Source organism: Scophthalmus maximus, chromosome 3 (genome assembly GCF_022379125.1).
Source record: "Scophthalmus maximus strain ysfricsl-2021 chromosome 3, ASM2237912v1, whole genome shotgun sequence".
NCBI lineage: Eukaryota > Metazoa > Chordata > Actinopteri > Pleuronectiformes > Scophthalmidae > Scophthalmus > Scophthalmus maximus.
This window is the reverse complement of record NC_061517.1, coordinates 27384462-27404213: the sequence shown is the minus strand read 5'-3', so window position 1 is coordinate 27404213 and position 19752 is coordinate 27384462. Positions and strand designations below refer to the sequence as shown.

Genomic DNA, 19752 nt, shown 5'->3' with positions numbered 1-19752 from the left:
GTGTTCTTTGAACCTTTTCTTGTATTTATCTTGCCTTGGATTATTTGTCATTTCCATTTCAAAGGCAATCACTGTGTGAGGAAGAATAATAAAGATTTCACACCAGTCAGAATTAAAAATCACTCTTATGCAGCAGAAAGTATTCAGACCTCTTCAGAGAAATTACCTTTTTGTCCTGACTGTGGGACCTCATATACACACGTTTTCTTATAGGTGCTATAAATGAAATCTGCCAAATGTGAACTTCAATTAAGTTCTTTACACATCTTATGAATATAAAATCCCAAATTGATTTTTTTTATATTATTATTAATTATAAATTAACAAAACAAAAAAAGATTCATTGACAACAAAATTACAATTTTGTTATATCAAATTGAAATGAATTGCAGCACTGAACGGGCCTCCTTCACATTTCATTTTTCAAATTTCTGAAACACACTGGGACATAAAGCAGGTCGTCCTGTCAGCCTGAACATGCAGAACATAGACTCTAACTGTAATATCCTGCTAAAGATGTTTTGTGTATGTTTCTTCTCTAAATTTCTATTGTCCACCATGAAATATAGAAAACATAACAGAATATGAAATATGATTTTTGTTGTTGTTAAAGAATAGCATATGCATGTTTGCAATTAATCATTCAATAACTTGGAAATAGACCCACTTATGTCAAACACTATTCTCTGTGTTGACCTTTAACCTGTTCCTTTTCAGAATTTAGAATTTTGTAAGAAAATCGAAATTCTGAAACCCAAAATTACAAATTCAAAAGTCTTTTCATTTGTCAAAATATGGAATAGAATACTGTGTTTCCACAGTCTTTAGACCTTGCTCTTTCAAAATGTCCCTAACATCTGTAAATGATCTTGAGTCTACATACAGTGCATTCATCAGATCATCTCTAAGTGAAATCCGGTACATGCCTGTTTCCGTTTCTTGCAGCACGATGCCGGTGTGAACATCTGCTGCTGAGCTGAACCATCGGAGCAGTGGGTCTTCTTCACTGCCTCCCTCCTACATTCACTGCTCTTCCTCCTGCCATGCATGTGACTACCTGTATCTTTAGCAGGGGTCATTACGGTGGCGTTCCTCTACATCACTGTCTGCTGTGTATTTCAGGATCGTTCAGTCCCTGGAGCACAGCGCTCTGCAGAAGTCACATGTGCATCAACAACCCGTCCCCTTCAGCGAGTCTCAGGATAACTTTAAAAACCTCTCCTCCATCAGCGCTGCTCCTGAGCAGCTCTGGAGGAAATCAACAGAGCGCTAGAGCCGTCAGTTTGAAACACATGACTCATGAAACCATATCGTTAGGATGAACAACTGCTCTTCTTCTTCTCTCTCTGCTCTTCTTCTTCTTCCTCTGCTCTTCTTCTCCGCTCTGCTCTTCTTCTTCTCTCTCTGCTCTTCTTCTTCTCTCTCTGCTCTTCTTCTTCTCTCTCTGCTCTTCTTCTTCTTCCTCTGCTCTTCTTCTCCGCTCTGCTCTTCTTCTTCTCTCTCTGCTCTTCTTCTTCTCTCTCTGCTCTTCTTCTTCTCTCTCTGCTCTTCTGCTTCTTCCTCTGCTCTTCTTCTTCTCTCTCTGCTCTTCTTCTTCTCTCTCTGCTCTTCTTCTTCCTCTGCTCTTCTTCTTCTCCGCTCTGCTCTTCTTCTTCTCTCTCTGCTCTTCTTCTTCTCTCTCTGCTCTTCTTCTTCTCCGCTCTGCTCTTCCTCTTCTTCCTCTGCTCTTCTTCTCCGCTCTGCTCTTCTTCTTCTCTCTCTGCTCTTCTTCTTCTCTCTCTGCTCTTCTTCTTCTCTCTCTGCTCTTCTTCTTCTTCCTCTGCTCTTCTTCTCCGCTCTGCTCTTCTTCTTCTCTCTCTGCTCTTCCTCTTCTTCCTCTGCTCTTCTTCTTCTCCGCTCTGCTCTTCTTCTTCTCTCTCTGCTCTTCTTCTTCTTCCTCTGCTCTTCTTCTCCGCTCTGCTCTTCTTCTTCTCTCTCTGCTCTTCCTCTTCTTCCTCTGCTCTTCTTCTTCTCCGCTCTGCTCTTCTTCTTCTCTCTCTGCTCTTCTTCTTCTCTCTCTGCTCTTCTTCTTCTCCGCTCTGCTCTTCCTCTTCTTCCTCTGCTCTTCTTCTCCGCTCTGCTCTTCTTCTTCTCTCTCTGCTCTTCTTCTTCTCTCTCTGCTCTTCTTCTTCTCTCTCTGCTCTTCTTCTTCTTCCTCTGCTCTTCTTCTCCGCTCTGCTCTTCTTCTTCTCTCTCTGCTCTTCCTCTTCTTCCTCTGCTCTTCTTCTTCTCCGCTCTGCTCTTCTTCTTCTCTCTCTGCTCTTCTTCTTCTTCCTCTGCTCTTCTTCTCCGCTCTGCTCTTCTTCTTCTCTCTCTGCTCTTCCTCTTCTTCCTCTGCTCTTCTTCTTCTCCGCTCTGCTCTTCTTCTTCTCTCTCTGCTCTTCTTCTTCTCTCTCTGCTCTTCTTCTTCTCCGCTCTGCTCTTCCTCTTCTTCCTCTGCTCTTCTTCTCCGCTCTGCTCTTCTTCTTCTCTCTCTGCTCTTCTTCTTCTCTCTCTGCTCTTCTTCTTCTCTCTCTGCTCTTCTTCTTCTCCGCTCTGCTCTTCCTCTTCTTCCTCTGCTCTTCTTCTTCTCTCTCTGCTCTTGTTCTTCTTTCTCTTCTTCCTCTTTTGAATCAGTGATGTTTCACCACGTCTGTGTTCAGTGAAGGAGGAGACTCATCTTTCACTCTGTGTTTATGACCTGATTCATTCTGCTTTTCTGTTATTTTGTTGTTGTGTGTGTTTTTTTTTCTCTTTTCATTTGTAGAGGACGTGATGTTGTCTGGTGAATCTTAATAAACATTGTGTTTTAAAAATCAAATCTCTTCTTCCTCTGCTCTTGTTTGTACGCTGCTCTTCCTCTTCTTTCTCTTCTTCCTCTGCTCTTGTTCTTCTTCCTCTTCCTCTGCTCTTCTTCTTCTTTCTCTTCTTCCTCTGCTCTTGTTCGTACACTGCTCTTCTTCCTCTTCCTCCTCTTCCTCTTCTTCCTCTTCTTCCTCTGCTCTTCTTCTTCTTCCTCTTCTTCCTCCTCTGCTCTTCATGTTCTTGCTCTGTGTTCTTCCTCTGCTCTTCTTCTTCTTCCTCTTCTTCCTCTGCTCTTCTTCTTCTTTCTCTTCTTCCTCTGCTCTTGTTCGTACACTGCTCTTCTTCCTCTGCTCTTCTTCTTCTTCCTCTTCTTCCTCTGCTCTTCTTCTTCTTCCTCTTCTTCCTCTGCTCTTCTTCTTCTTTCTCTTCTTCCTCTGCTCTTCTTCTTCTTCCTCTGCTCTTCTTCTTCTTTCTCTTCTTGCTCTGCTCTTCCTCTGCTCTTGTTTGTACGCTGCTCTTCCTCTTCTTCCTCTTCCTCCTCTGCTCTTCTTGTTCTTGCTCTGTGTTCTTCCTCTGCTCTTCTTCTTCTTCCTCTTCTTCCTCTGCTCTTCTTCTTCTTTCTCTTCTTCCTCTGCTCTTGTTCGTACACTGCTCTTCTTCCTCTTCCTCCTCTTCCTCTTCTTCCTCTTCTTCCTCTGCTCTTCTTCTTCTTCCTCTTCTTCCTCTGCTCTTCTTCTTCTTCCTCTTCTTCCTCTGCTCTTCTTCTTCTTCCTCTTCTTCCTCTGCTCTTCTTCTTCTTTCTCTTCTTCCTCTGCTCTTGTTCGTACACTGCTCTTCTTCCTCTTCCTCCTCTTCCTCTTCTTCCTCTTCTTCCTCTGCTCTTCTTCTTCTTCCTCTGCTCTTCTTCTTCTTCCTCTTCTTCCTCTGCTCTTCTTCTTCTTCCTCTTCTTCCTCTGCTCTTCTTCTTCTTTCTCTTCTTCCTCTGCTCTTGTTCGTACACTGCTCTTCTTCCTCTTCCTCCTCTTCCTCTTCTTCTTCTTCTTCCTCTGCTCTTCTTCTTCTTCCTCTTCTTCCTCTGCTCTTCTTCTTCTTTCTCTTCTTGCTCTGCTCTTCCTCTGCTCTTGTTTGTACGCTGCTCTTCCTCTTCTTCCTCTTCCTCCTCTGCTCTTCTTGTTCTTGCTCTGTGTTCTTCCTCTGCTCTTGTTACTCGTACTTTTGTCAGGATTCATCTTAATTCAGGCTCAAAATAATGATGTGGAACAAAATAAATTAGCCTTAAACTGACGTCAAACAATGAATGTGACACGGAAATGAATTAGTATCAGTGTTAACAGCCGTGGCTCAGGAGGTAGAGACGGTCGTCCACTAACCCAAAGGATGGCGGTTCGATCCTGGCGACGTGTCCTTGGGCAAGACACTTAACCCTGAATTGCCTCTGACGGCTCTTCTGGTTGAATGAGGGGTCGATAAGACTAGAACAGTGCGACATGTATATAAATACAGTCCATTTAACAATATTAGTGGAGGGAGCAGTAATGAGGCACCAGTCGATATCACAGTGGCAAAGTATAGACGAGTGGACATCGCTCCTTCCTCCGACTGATCATAGTGAAAGACGAACCTAGCAGACAATCAATCTTTGATTTGATTATTATGTGTGTGAAATATGTCTGACAATATGACTGTTCTCTTTTTGAATCTTCATATATTATGAATGTAAGTTGTCAACCAGTGGGACAGTCGAATGTTCGATGGTCGATGTGGAAGACGCATAGAAACAATATTTGTTATTAGACTTTCGGGTACATACTGATTAATGATGAATGAACAGTAACAACAAGAATCTTAGTACAGTTTGGATGATGTGCTATGACGAGTGATCAGTCCTGTACAGAGCAGGATTTATATCGGCCTTTGTTTTTGTTCTTCAAGAAAATCCTCAATCTTTTAGACATTAGGAACATTAATTTGAAGAGTGAAAAAAAAGAAAATGACATTACTTATTGTTGTTGAGCAATAAATTGATTCATTTTTAATCATATTATAAATATGGTTGTGGTTGTCAGGTGTAGGAAAGCCTGATGTGATACAGACTCTGACCTAATTCACAATGAGTGTTGTGTTTCAGTATATACAGTATGTTGGGGGGGGGGGGGGTTTAGCTGTTTTACACTTTACACTTTGTATCTGTTTCTGCATCTGCACTTTTCAATTTAAACATAAAACCTGTAATCTTCTTAGACATGAGTTTGTTTTAGGACTGATGGTTGGGTGGAAGGATATCAACTGTCTTCTCTCTTCTCACTCCAACTTTGACAACTCACTCCCAGTTTGACTCAGTATGGTTCAGATTACATTACATTACATTACGATAAATTACATTCCACTACATCACGTTACATTACATTACATTGAATTACATTATGTTACGTTACGTTACATTACATTAAATTAAATTACATTACATTAAAGTGCATAACATAACATTACGTTACGTTACATTACATTACATTACACTAAAGTACATTACATTACATTAAATGAAATTACATTACTTTACATTCATTCTGCTGACCCTTTTGTCCAAAGAGACTCACATCATTGTAACCTACTGTGTCTTGTGACCCCTTAGAAAGAATCTTAAGGTGCAGCCCCTCCTCACAGGATGTACAGTATATATCTACAAAGCAAAGAGGGATTTTCCATAGTCACAATTTTTGACTTTGACAACTGTGAAAGTATAAAAATTAATTTAACAAAATAGAAAATATAAATACAACATTTACAAATGTAATACCCCTTCATATGTTGATGAAATGCACCAAAAATATTTTTAAAACCTAAAATATAAAAAAATAAATAAAAATAGTAAGTAATTATTTTCAGGATACCAAAGGTTTTCAACCTACTGTCCATTCAGCTGTGGAAGATGAACACCCACAGTGACTGATGTGATTCCTTATTATTATTATTATTATTATCATTCATATTGATGTTATTGTGTTGTTGTTATGTTTTCTATAATCATGTGTCCGAGGTCAGACAGCTTCATAGTGTAAAATGACCAGTCGTGTCCAGACGACGTCTGATGTCACGAGGCTCAGGTGCGCTGCGTGTTCGCGCGCACGCGCACCTGAGCCTCGCATTAAAAAGTGCGTGTACACGCGCGGCGTTGACGGTGATTAGATGATCCACTTCCTCCTCTTCATGTGTTTTTAGTCTCCTTTGCTTTGTTCCCTTTCTTAATTACAGCCGAGCTCCTCGGAGAGCGTGCCCCCCCCCCCCCCCCCCCCCCCCCCCGTGCTGAATACAATTAAAAACGGGGATAGATCAAAAAGATGCAGGAGCCTGACGAGGTGATGTTTTTCTGAGAAATGCAGATTTGTGTTATTGATGGCTGCTCTGTTTGGAAATCATTACGGGACAAGGAGTAATCAGTGGCGCTGCATCAGCATCTTAGACACACACACATACACACACGCACACGCACGCACACACACACACACACACACACACCCCTCACTGTTGGTCTATTAGCTCCACGGGGCTTGTTAGTATCAGTGAACTCTAAACTTCGTTGTTGCATTAAACAGCAGGTTGGCGGGAACACGGTGACACTCGGTGACACGAGCACGAGCACGAGCAGCACACGGAATGTTAAACACACCAAAACTTACCAGACATTAATACTGGATGAATATTGGCCACATCATTTGAGGGAAGAGTGGCTCATATGGATGCTCTTGGATCTAGTCATCACATTATGTAGCAACACAGTGAGCACGTGGGAGAGACGTGAAGAGCTGATTCCTCATTAAAGACTCCGGTTATTCACTTCGGACTGTTGAGGTCAGAAATCAAATATGACATAAAAAGAAAACACTTAGTCTCTGGAAACAGAGCGTCTTCTTCACTAAATAAATATTTCATTCAATCAAACTAATTCATGATTTTATGGTTAGTATTATATATATATATAATAATATATATATATATATATATATAGTTATCTTATGGGGATGGTGGGTGGTGGCAGGTCAAACTCTTGGTTACAGCCCTGCTGATGAATTCTTTACATACCGGGTTTCATTTTGTTTCTTTTTTTCTGTCTGACTAACGGAAATGTTTGCTGCAGCAATGAAAAGTAAATAAATGAAAAAAAATGGTAAATTCAAACATGTAAAAACAAACGAAAATAAAACAATAAAACAAACCATGAAAGCCAATACAATACTGCTACCGAATCCACCGTTTTCTTCAATCCGTTCAACCAACGATCACAAACTTACAAATGCAGTAGAATCAAAATCAAGTGGATTTAGAATAAAGAAAAGTCTTCACTCCTAATTTCATCATTAGCATTAAACTCGTTAGTGGAACAGTCTGAGGTGAACAGAGGTGTGTGTGTGTGTGTGTGTGTGTGTGTGTGATCAGGATCTGTTGGGCAACTGTAATTAATTCACTTTGACTTTTTAAAATAAATAAATAATTGTACCATAGATGTATGAAATATTGGACTATTCTCTGTGACTCTCCTGCTGCTCCGCCGTGCACGTCGCGTGCACGTGAGGTCAGAGCTCGGCTCACATTCATGAATCTTCTCGGAGATTCGGTTCAAACGGGTTTGTTCGTTCTGGCCAGTGACTCCAACCCGAACCGGAGGAACGAGCAGTGTTTGGATACAAATAGATACAAACTGAAGTGTTTGCCTTAATCTTACATTAGCACCTCATATCATATTTCATACACGCCCGCAGACATGCCCGCTGTCGCTATGTTTAATGTATAAACCAACCGTACAGCAGCTAGAAAGCGCACATGATAAATATGCATGTATTCAATTACGGGTATTACAGAGGGCTGATTTGCATAAGGATTTAGGAGCTTAACATCATATTTGTGCAATAAAATTTCACAATCGCCTAAACGCGCTGTTTTGTGTGGAAGGGGGAGGACAGGTACCAGACAGAGGAACAGTCCCATTCTGGAGATGTTGTTATCATTGGAAATATAGAAACCAGGCGGTTTAATGGCTGCATGGTCTCTTTCTTTCTTTCTTTCTTTCTTTCTTTCCATCACTCCACTCACTGAACTGACTTCCATTTGAAAAACAACAGAAGCAGAGCGCTGATGTGATAACGTGTCGTTTCCTCCCACACCGCGGAAACCGCCGTCTTTTGTGGCGGATCAAACCTCCTCCGGTCCTCAAACGCGTCCTCCGATGACGGAGTCCGCTCTCTCCTCCCAATTAAGAGCAGCGAGCTAATTAGAAGAAGCAGATCCGGGACCAGCTCCGCTGAGGAGAACTGCCTCCTCCAGAACCAGTCACACCGTCAGGACATGAACAGTCAGGTGGTCGTGGGAGAGAAAGATCGAAGATGCTGAAGTGTAGAGATAAGTTATAAATAAGATATTAATTAACCCAAATGAATATATATATATATATATATATCTAGAGATATACATACATATATCTATATATATATTTCCCCTAACGTTCTCTGTTCGTTTTCTTAATTTGTGGAGCTGATAGTCTCGCGTTGTTTTCCTTGATTACCTTTGGGGAAATGAGGCAGGGACATTTAAAACACACACACACACACACACACACGCACATTAATTCCAGGTACAGTTCTGAGAAATCCACTTACGTCTTTCATATATTGGTCAAATGTGGAATGACGAGTCAAAGTTGTGGATGGAGAAGTTGATATGTTGAGAAGTTCAGTTTAAAAATCGTGTTGTTTCACATTATTATAATTTTAATACAAAAAGAATAAAATGTATTAAGTTTGAATTATGAGCTGCGTGGTTGGTTTCATTCGTCTTGTTGATTCTGTTCCATGTCGCTGGAACCCTCTGTGCGTCACTGGCTGTAGGTCCCAGCAGACCCCGTCGCACCCCGTCAGCACCTGAGGAGACGGAACCCTCCCGGCTTCTCCTCGACTCCTCTCTCCGGTGAACGGCGGCTCCGGGCGGGTGAAGACGGGGGACGGAGGCCGGTGGTCCGTAGGTAACGGAGTCAGAGAGGAGCTGCCGTCTTCTCAGACTGGTCGGTAGAAGTATAACCAAACGACCCGGGCAGCCAATGAACATAAATGGTGCGTCGTGACGCAACAGGGCCCCGTTGATAAGGAGCGGAGAGTCCAACCGGGACTGGAGAAGGAGGGACGGAGGTTTTGGGGGCCAACACTCGCCTATCATCAGTCAAAGTAAAGACAACTCCTCCTCCTCGGCGGCTGCGGAAGCGCACGCGGCCTCCTCCACTCAAGACTGAACATTACTGAGGCGGAAAGTGTCCAGGACAAGAAGAGCGGCCGGATTGTATACAGCAGAGGCCGTTTTGTTCATTATCATCCTGAGCAGAGCTGTGTAGTTCGAGCGACGCACCCGGACTGTTCGACCGGAGCACGACCAGCTCTATGGAAATATCTGTTTTGTTCCTTGTGACTGTGGCTGCTCCGCCTCGGCAGTGACACTCGTGGGAGAAACTTCCCTGTTCTCCAGGAGAAACGAAGAGGGACAGATATCCAGTGGGCAGACTGTCCCCATCCTGACATACTGCTCCCGGCGACGAGGACGCGTCGGCGCCGAGAGCGCGCGGCAGAGTTGCTCCGTTTGTTCCGCGTCAATGGAAAAGAAAATATAGAGCGAGCCGCTGCTAACGAATACAAATGACATAAAATCATATCTGAGAGAAAAGAGATTCCAGAAGGAGAAGCGGCCTCTGTGCGGTTGTGTATGAATTAATCATGGCTTATTAATAATGAGAGCTGCGGAGATTCGGATGACGGTTACCATTGGCAGATGAGACGTAGTGTGGAGAACACGTGTCCAATTTCTTCCTCCTATTTTTCCTGCCTGATCTGGATTTCTCACTTGTCACGGCGAGACGGGAAAAGCTGCAGAAAGCGAGACTCGTGATCCGAGAGTGTCCGTGAACGCGCCGCGGTTCGCCTCTGATGGACATCGCGGCCTGTCGAGCCGAAGAGAACAGTTACAACATCCTGCCCTCGGCGGCGACGATGCTCTTCCACGGCCTCCCGGGAGGCGACGTGCACGGCGTGGTGGACGAGCTGGACCGGAGGGGAAAGAGCGAGTCGGCGGCCATCAGCTCGGCCATCGACATGGGCGAGTCGGAGACGGTAGGACCCATTTCGTCGGCCCTGCGAGGACACATGTTCGAGTCCCGTGCAGGCTCATACTCGCCCCCCGCGAACTTCTTCAGTCACACGAGCCTCAGAAACACGCGGCGAAATGTTCCCCAAGATACAAAATAGTTCATTTGTCCTTTAAAAAAAATCATCATTGTCCTTAAATTAGTTTCAATATGAAACACGCACAGCGCTGTCACAGGAAATATATATCGTGTTTTTATGTCTTGTAACACTTTCTTCTCACTCTCCATTATTTATACAATTATTACAAATGTGGGGATAATTATTAACCAGTGGAAAATAAAAGAGGAGACAACGGGACAGAGAAAGTCTTATTATTAGTATTGATTTGATAATTATTATTAATACTGAACGAGCACGTGTGTTTATCTAAAAGGCCTCTGGAAAAGAATATTGAATAAGTCTTATTTATTATTGAACATTGCATTATTATTTCAATAAATTAAGTCGTATTGTTATTGTTATCATTGTTACTCCACTCCCACAAATATTATAATATTTCTATAATCCACACTCAGTTGTTATAGTTAATTGATGTACAATTATTTTATTGTTTATTTTTCTCCCAATCTGCTGCAGTGAATAATTACATGAAATATATCCTGCATTATGATTCAATAATTATTCATAACGTGGAGTCTGTCTGTGTTTTCAACCTGCAGTTAAATTATTCCTCACATTTCTGATTTATCAGATTGTGACTGTGGTTGTTCGGTTTGTTTTGATATTTTGTTTAATCTATTAATTCCTGTTCATGATCATTATATTCATGTGCAGTATTATTGAGGATGTTAAAAGAAAATGATTCGATGCAGTGTCTCTTTTTGAATATTTCCCAAAACACCTCACGCGCTTGAGGCTGTTGATTCATGTCGATGTGCATTCATTGTATTTACGTGTATTTCTTTTTTCCTTTCGTCCTCTGACCCGCAGTCCATGTCGTGTATGACCGGCGAGCGCGTGGCTCTGTGCGCGGGCTGCGGCCGGAAGATCGCGGACCGCTACTACCTGCTGGCCGTGGACAAGCAGTGGCACATGCGCTGCCTCAAGTGCTGCGAGTGTAAACTCAACCTGGAGTCCGAGCTCACCTGCTTCAGCAAGGACGGCAGCATCTACTGCAAGGAAGACTACTACAGGTAGGACGGGAGGGGGCTGCGGGCCCGGACCACCGCCCGAGACGGTGTGCAGAGGCGGGGACATTTATAATAATCCTTCATTTGGTTTCACAACATTGAGAATGTATTTATTAATCCTGCGTCCTGACGGACACGTGCAGCCTCATGTTGGTATTTACAGCTGCTGACAGCTGATATTTAGTTTCCGTTATATTTAGGCCCTGCGTGTTTCTCTCTGCGCGCGCGCAAACACACACACACACACACACACACTCCCCACTGACCGAGAAGCTCCTTGAATAAAGAAGGATTGTGAAAAGGAGTACATTCAGAGTCAGGCTCAGTTTAAAACGCACCTCGGACAGAAGCACGCAGTAACAGTGCGTCAGTCGCGAGCAGAGGAACTTTGCGCCTCGGGCTCCGGCCGGTGCAGCCGCTGATGACGTGTCTGTGTTGTCCGCAGAAGATTTTCGGTGCAGAGATGCGCTCGGTGCCACCTCGGGATCTCGGCCTCGGAGATGGTGATGCGAGCCCGGGACCTGGTCTACCACCTCAACTGCTTCACCTGCACCACGTGCAGCAAGATGCTGACCACCGGGGACCACTTTGGCATGAAGGACAGTCTGGTGTACTGTCGGCTGCACTTTGAGACTCTCATCCAGGGAGAATATCAGACACACTTTAACCACGCGGACGTTGTCCCACACAAAGGCCTGGGCCCGGCCAACACGCTCGGACTATCCTACTTCAACGGCGTGGGGACGGTGCAGAAGGGCCGGCCGAGGAAGAGGAAGAGCCCCGGGCCAGGCACCGAGCTGGCTGCTTACAACGCAGGTGAGAAGCACGATCAAAATACAATGATATGCACACACACACACACACACACACACACACACACACACACACACACACACACACACACACATATATATATATATATATATATATATATATATATATATATATATATAAAAATATATATATATCATTATTGAATCCTCTAATTTGAGCCTGTTTGGAGCTGATCTGGTCAAAAAACAAAGAAACGACTACTTAGTGAGGTGTCGTCCGTGGCCTAAACTTCATCACAGGAAACTTTGTCCCGAAGCGGTTTGACATTATTCACATGATCATAACTTCAGTTGTAGACAGCACATTTTTACATCCTGACAGATGCATTGTGCGTAATATTCAATCAATATTAATCATATTACAATGATTTTAGTTTTAATTTTCTTTTCAACGATTTTTCTTTTATTTCATATTTATTTTGTGAATACATGTAGCCACCATTTTATGTGTCAGATAATGTGGATTTGGACTTTTCATATTCTTTCATTGATATATTGAAATGCTGACACAAACTTTTGCTAAATGATAAATCTTAAGAAATAATCACTTCCACTAGTTGCTCGTGTTTTCTTCATGTTTCGGTTCAGTGTAGATTTTTTGCTGTGAACGAAAAGTTGTTTGATGTTCTGGCTTTTGCTTTCACCCTTTTCCACTTGTCAGGCTCCATTGACATCTACAGACCCTAACCCCCCTCACGCACACGCACACGCACACACACACACACACACACACACACACACACACACACACACACACACACAGCAGCAGATTCTGAGGCTTGTACTTTAGTTAATTAACCTTCCGACAATTCACGTAAGAAAATACGTTAATTTAAAATAGTATTATTTGAGTTCGTTTTTTTAATAGTTTTATTAATCTGTTCAACACTTCCCTGTGTTTAGTTTTCATAGCCACAACAAGTGAAAAAAGAACCAATTCAATATTTTCAACACCAACGAGCTTCCATCCTTTTATTTCCCGCCAGGATCAGTCAGTTGTTCTTTACATCGATCCGATTCTATGATGCTGACACTTTTTAGTGTTTGTGGAAGTCATGATATCAGTAAGTCTCCTCAAATAACGAAAAAGGAAAAAAGGTATAAAGATTTTGTCACTCATTAGTGACGGACTTTGCTTCAAGAAAATTACACGTCCTTCAAATATAAACACACAATTTCATCATGGATATTAAAAAAAAATATGATTAGTAATTAGTAATTAATCTAATATCAGAGTAAGAGAAAATAACTATCTTTGTTTTCATTGTATTCATTCATTAAAAATAAAAGGAGAATGGGGCGCAGCGAAGCAGCAGTGCGCCCTCTTCTGACAGCAGACAGGCACTACACCAGAGCTGCACCTGAACAGTCACATGAAGCATCTCTGTGAAGAAGTGCACGTTCCTCGTTCTGCACGAGCACGACGAGCAGGACAGACTGAGTTTGTTCAAATGCTGAAGCATATGCTTTGGCCCGCAAGCAGCATTTGTTCTGCCGAGAGTGAACGGGCTAATTAAGCAAAGTGTTATTCTGATGCTTTCCACTCACTTCATATTCATCATTTGCAGCGTTCTGATATTGAACTGTTATGCATGCAGCAACACTTTGAATTTTGCCAAGAAATTTGCCGGCTGGTACAAATACATGTGTGTTGTTGTTGTGGTTGTGTGTAACAGGCTAGTAGCCAGGCTAGCATCCTTCCCAGGATAGAAAGACATGGAGGCAGGAGACGCACACACAGACAGGTCACATTGTCACATGACATCAGACTGACTATGGATTTAAATGAAGAAAATGAATCTAGATTTTTTTTAAAACAAGTGCAGTAAAATGGTTAAACATGTTAAAAACTGTTTCAGTCTGGTTGAATATGAGACACCTCGATGTGACACTGTCATGTTCACTGTAGAAAAACTAAATCAGAGACATGGACTCGTGTCGGGTTGTTCTTAAGGCACAATTCATCATCTTCTTATTTCCTTCATTTATTAAAACAATTCAAAACATTCGTAGGATTCATTTGTGATGAAATGTTGAATTGAATCCTCTAATTCTCGGTGTCATGAGAATCACAAGTATAGCGGAGTGAAGAAATCCATCTGATGTTGTTTCTCCCCGTTGCCTCCAGCGCTGAGCTGCAACGAGAACGACGGCGAGTCCATGGACCGGGACTCCCAGTACAGCTCCAGTCAGAAAACCAAGCGGATGCGAACATCCTTCAAGCACCACCAGCTGAGGACCATGAAGTCCTACTTCGCCATCAACCACAACCCAGACGCCAAGGACCTCAAGCAGCTCGCCCAGAAGACCGGCCTCACCAAGCGGGTCCTCCAGGTAACCACAGCAGCCTCTCACTCCAGAGGTTCTCTTGTTTCCAATGCAAATGAGCTCATTTCCAAGAAGGACATATATATATATATATATATATATATATATATATATATATATATATATATATATATATATATATATATATATATATATATATATATATATATGTGTGTGTGTAACTGATAGAATGTATAAAGTGAGTTTTTCCTGAAAGAAGCCAAATCTGCTGCTTTATTTTAAGATATTGCTGTTTTTCATTCCAGTGAAATTCCTGGAAAATCTCCAGGAAACTGCAAACGAGCTGAGAAAAAAAACAACAATGTTGTTTTTATTTTTTCAAATTTCAATTTAAAAAATTGAATGATAAGAAATGATTGAAGAAATGCAGCAATGAAAAGAAAAGGTTTACCTCCAATATTGGAATTCACAATGACTGGAAATGAAAGCAAAAGCCTTAAAAGGATCTAACTGTAATTATTTCAGTGAACGATGTGATGCTGAGGACAGAAGGACGGAAAACAAAAAGCTCTGTATCACACAGGAGGAAACAGAAGCACAATAGTGTTTGATTTACACAAGACGACAGCAAATTATCAGGGGGACGGAGAAGCAGAAAAATGAGACAAAAAGGTTTCTGAATCAAATTCTTTCGGGGGGGGGGGGGCTGCTTTAATTAGCGCTCACAGAAACAAAGCAGTTGTTTTGCTTTGATGCGTTGGAGTTTTCATGCCTGATATTCAGATGAAGCGCTCGTTTCCCGTGACTCCGTCGTGGCTCCATCATGATTCCGTCATGATTCATTTCCAAAACAGAGAGAAACATTTCATTAGAAAGAAAAGTAATTACTCTGAGCACGAGGTGAGGAGCTGGATGCTGATTCCTAAAACGAGGTGCACGTCCGCAGTGGACTGAGGAATAAACCATTGAGCTGCTTCTGTTTATGGGAGAATGACTCAAATCTAAGTTTCATTTATAGATACACATTTTACACAGGTCCACTTTTTATTTTCCCACAGTATCAACAAGAACTCAGATGAGAGAGAAAGTGAGTTGACTGCCTTTGTCTCTGTGACGAGTCTTTACAAGGACGAGAACCTGGCGGTGTTCATCGTCGGAGGGACGCTGCTGGTGCAGATAACGTGGGTCTGCAAGCATCAAAATGTTTCTAGGACCTTGTCTGGGGTTTTTCTTCTTCTGTACTTTACCAAAACTAATATGTTGTTTCTCATCCTCCTCAACAGTTGAGTTGAAAACATCGTATCATCACTGAATTAGTGGAACTGAATTAGCGGCTCCAGCTAGTGACCAACTGTCCGTGTGCCGGGTGGAGCTGAGCAGGCAGTCAACAGACAGTAAAGCTACATCCTAGGAACTAAAAGAGCCAAATGTTACTGTGGGAGAATTCTCTGTATGGGTTCCCCACAACACACAGACATGAGGTATTGATAGGTTCAGCTTTAATGTTAAAAGGTCCAATGTGGACTAGAAACCACAGCGATCCGTCCCTCAGTCCTCCTCCTCGCTCCATAACAGTATGTCACCACTTCTGTATTTGCTCCCGACAGAAGCAGCGAATCTGCTAGAGGTTTTTGTTTTATTTAGACTTTTTAATAAACCGCGGATGCTGTTATTTTCCTGGAGAGGACAGTCGGACCTCTGTTCACCTCACAGCCACCGAGAGAAAGAGAGTACAGGAGCGGATCCATCAGGAGCATCACGCCGGCTTTGATTCGTGTCACATCTGTTATTGTTGTGCGGTGATGCAGTTGTTATTTCCTGCCTTATAATAAAAGACTGTGTTCATCGTGACACTTTCAATTTATGTGCATAACTTTTTAATCATACTTGAAATGGACTGAAATCACTGCATACATCATCTAATAGTTTCCTTCAGAAAATGTTTGGCAGCGTATAACTGATTTTTGATGTCGTTGTTACTGGCCTGAAATATTAGGGATCAGCAAAACAACAACTGAGTTGGAAATGAAACAAAGTCGTTTGGACGCCTGCGTTCGTACGTCAGGGGCATTTTTACTTTCGTCAAATTCAGTTCGACGAAAGTAAAACAAAACATTTTTAGTTTCATCCACTGACAGTTGTATCAACCACGTGGAAACAAGTTCAGGTTTTAAGAAATGCATATGTGAGATGTCTGCCTCCATCGCAGTACAATGGTGGTCAGTGGAATAATAATAATCAAAATACATAAATTAGTGCAATGCGTCTTTGTAGAGACACTGTTCATCTGTAGCCGAACCCAATCTCCTCATTTCACATCTATATAACCTGACAAAAACAAATATATCTGCACGGTTACATACGACTTGAAGCGAGAGAGAAAAGGGTTTTGTATAATTTGAGAATCATTTCTGAATCATTGGTGCATTAATAAGACTTATTATACAGAAAAGCCACGGAAATAAACCAGTGTGGAAAATGTTGCAGCGAGGGTTGTTACACTTTCCTTTGGTGGATCAGTGAAAACCCATTTTCTTTATAATAAAACAATAATATTTGATTCCCACAGGTCTGGTTCCAAAATGCCCGGGCTAAGTTCAGGAGGAACCTGCTGCGGCAGGAGAGCACCGGGGGGGACAAGGCATCGGACGGCTCCACGCTGCAGGGCGGGACGCCATCGGGCCCGGCCTCGGAGATCTCCAACGCCTCCATGAGCCCCTCCAGCACCCCCACCACCCTGACAGACTTGACCAACCCCACCATGCCCACCGTCACCTCCGTGCTCTCCTCGGTGCCGGGCGGCATGGACGGCCACGAGTGCCGGAGCCCATCACAGACCACGCTGACCAGCCTCTTCTGATGGACAAAGCCCCTCACCACCGCCTGCCCTCCCCCTCCCCCGGATGTAAAACTGAGCACTGTCTACTTCTTTGAACATTAAACGGATTAGAAAAGTGAAGGTAATGGAAAAAAAAGATTTCATTTTGCTCTGAGCCCATGAGAGACTATTTGCATCGTGAGGCAGGCGAGCCTTACAAACGGAACACTCGTTGTTATTTTGATGTTGTCTTGTCGAGAACTGAGACTTGATTTGCATTTTTCAATGTTTACAGAAGAGACTGCGGGGGGAATGCTTACTTTTGGGAAATTCTTTTTTTCCAGCACAGTATTTATGTTGTTGTACAAGAGTCACTGTTAGAAGGATTGTAAAAAAAAAAACCTTTTTTGAAAATCTGAGATTAAACACAGGTTACGATATCCTCGACTGCCATGTGCCTTACAGTCCGTTCTGTCTGTCCTGCTGCGCTCACATGTCGACCAATCACAGAGAGGCGACATGGTCACTGACCTCTACTGCGCGTGTGCGTGTGTTCGTGTGTGTGTGTGTGTGTGTGTTCGGATGTGTGTGTGTTTCATGGTTAGCTCTTATTCAACATTGTGTCGGCACACACGTGTTGTTCATGCCGTGATTAGCATTCTGCAGTGCACATGTTCCATATCCAGATGAAGCCTGATGAGAGTTGGAGTAAACTAATTATTCTCTGGACAAAGTTGAATCTTTCTTCGTGTTTTTGAACAGATTCCTCTTCCTCGCTTTGGATTGTGTGATTCTGTTTGAACACAGGTCTAAAACCTGCTGTACATTTTAGTTGAAGGCAATAAAGCTGCTGGACACATGAGGAGGTTCAACACATCACAAGGTTTCAGATATTCCTGTAAATGTTACTTGTCTATCAACGTCAAAGGCAGCATAAAACAAAACACCTCTTGGTTCTTCTACAAGTAGTAAATGTCATTTACACGAGGGACATCACACAGATGATGAGGCTGCAGATTCTTATCCCTCAAATAACGCAACATCAATCAAGTACACTGAACAAAATTATAAATGCAACACTTTTGTTTTTGCCCCCATTTTTCATGAGCTGAACTCAAAGATCTAAGACTTTTTCTATGTACACAAAAGGCTTATTTCTCTCAAATATTGTTCACAACTCTGTGTTAGTGAGCACAAGATAATCCATCCACCTCACAGGTGTGGCATATCAAGATGCTGATTAGACAGCATGATTATTGCACAGGTGTGCCTCAGGCTGGCCACAATAAAAGGCCACTCTGAAATGTGCACTTTTATCACAGCACGTGTTTTGTTCAGTGTATTATAGTAGAAAGGCAAAAATCAACATATTGACCTCTAGAGTTAGGTGCTTGTACACTCTGATTGGCTGGCCCACTGTAGTGCACTCTGACTGGCTGGCCCACTGTAGTGCACTCTGACTGGCTGGCCCACTGTAGTACACTCTGGCTGGCTGTCCCACTGTAGTACACTCTGGCTGGCTGGCTGTCCCACTGTAGTACACTCTGACTGGCTGGCTGGCTGTCCCACTGTAGTACACTCTGACTGGCTGGCTGGCCCACTGTAGTACACTCTGACTGGCCCACTGTAGTACACTGGCTGGCCCACTGTAGTACACTGGCTGGCCCACTGTAGTACACTCTGACTGGCTGGCCCACTGTAGTACACTCTGGCTGGCTGTCCCACTGTAGTACACTCTGGCTGGCTGTCCCACTGTAGTACACTCTGGCTGGCTGGCTGTCCCACTGTAGTACACTCTGACTGGCTGGCTGGCTGTCCCACTGTAGTACACTCTGACTGGCTGGCTGGCTGTCCCACTGTAGTACACTCTGACTGGCCCACTGTAGTACACTCTGACTGGCCCACTGTAGTACACTGGCTGGCCCACTGTAGTACACTCTGACTGGCTGGCCCACTGTAGTGCACTCTGACTGGCTGGCCCACTGTAGTGCACTCTGACTGGCTGGCCCACTGTAGTGCACTCTGACTGGCTGTCCCACTGTAGTACACTCTGGCTGGCTGGCTGTCCCACTGTAGTACACTCTGGCTGGCTGGCTGTCCCACTGTAGTACACTCTGACTGGCTGGCTGGCTGTCCCACTGTAGTACACTCTGACTGGCTGGCTGGCCCACTGTAGTACACTCTGACTGGCCCACTGTAGTACACTGGCTGGCCCACTGTAGTACACTGACTGGCTGGCCCACTGTAGTACACTCTGACTGGCTGGCCCACTGTAGTACACTTTGACTGGCTGGCCCACTGTAGTACACTCTGACTGGCTGGCCCACTGTAGTACATTCTGACTGGCCCACTGTAGTACACTCTGACTGGCTGGCCCACTGTAGTACACTCTGACTGGCTGGCCCACTGTAGCATGCATGCTGCATGCAGGTGATGTGCGTTGTGATTGGCCGAGGGTCTGAGAGCACGACGGATGAAGCCCTTATAATCCAGGTGGAGAATGCGACAAACTGGGACTCCTGGAAGACTTACTGCTAGACGTAAGTATGAAAGCTTGACATGATTATGATTTAATGTGTAAGGTTTTGAATTATGTTCGTTGATGAGTGATTTGATAATGGTCCATGTAATGGGAGAGATGTGAATGTTTGAGAAATGTTTTTATGCACTTTCCAACT

The 19752-nt window shown here is 43.3% G+C and overlaps 1 protein-coding gene across 2 annotated transcripts; it reads left to right on the top strand.

Annotated features, from left to right (window-relative positions):
- Window positions 1–8519: 8519 nt before the first annotated feature.
- Window positions 8520–17514, top strand: lhx2b (LIM homeobox 2b). 2 transcript variants are annotated; one of them, XM_035641097.2, is made up of 5 exons: window positions 8520–9968; window positions 10935–11137; window positions 11583–11950; window positions 14096–14301; window positions 16826–17514. In XM_035641097.2, the coding sequence occupies exons 1-5, from the start codon at window positions 9786–9788 to the stop codon at window positions 17114–17116; spliced, it is 1251 nt and encodes a 416-aa protein (XP_035496990.1). In that variant the 5' UTR covers window positions 8520–9785; the 3' UTR covers window positions 17117–17514. The 2 variants fall into 2 exon arrangements, with proteins under 2 accessions (XP_035496990.1, XP_035496989.1); XM_035641096.2 differs by having other exon boundaries at window positions 8521–9968; window positions 11580–11950.
- Window positions 17515–19752: the final 2238 nt, after the last annotated feature.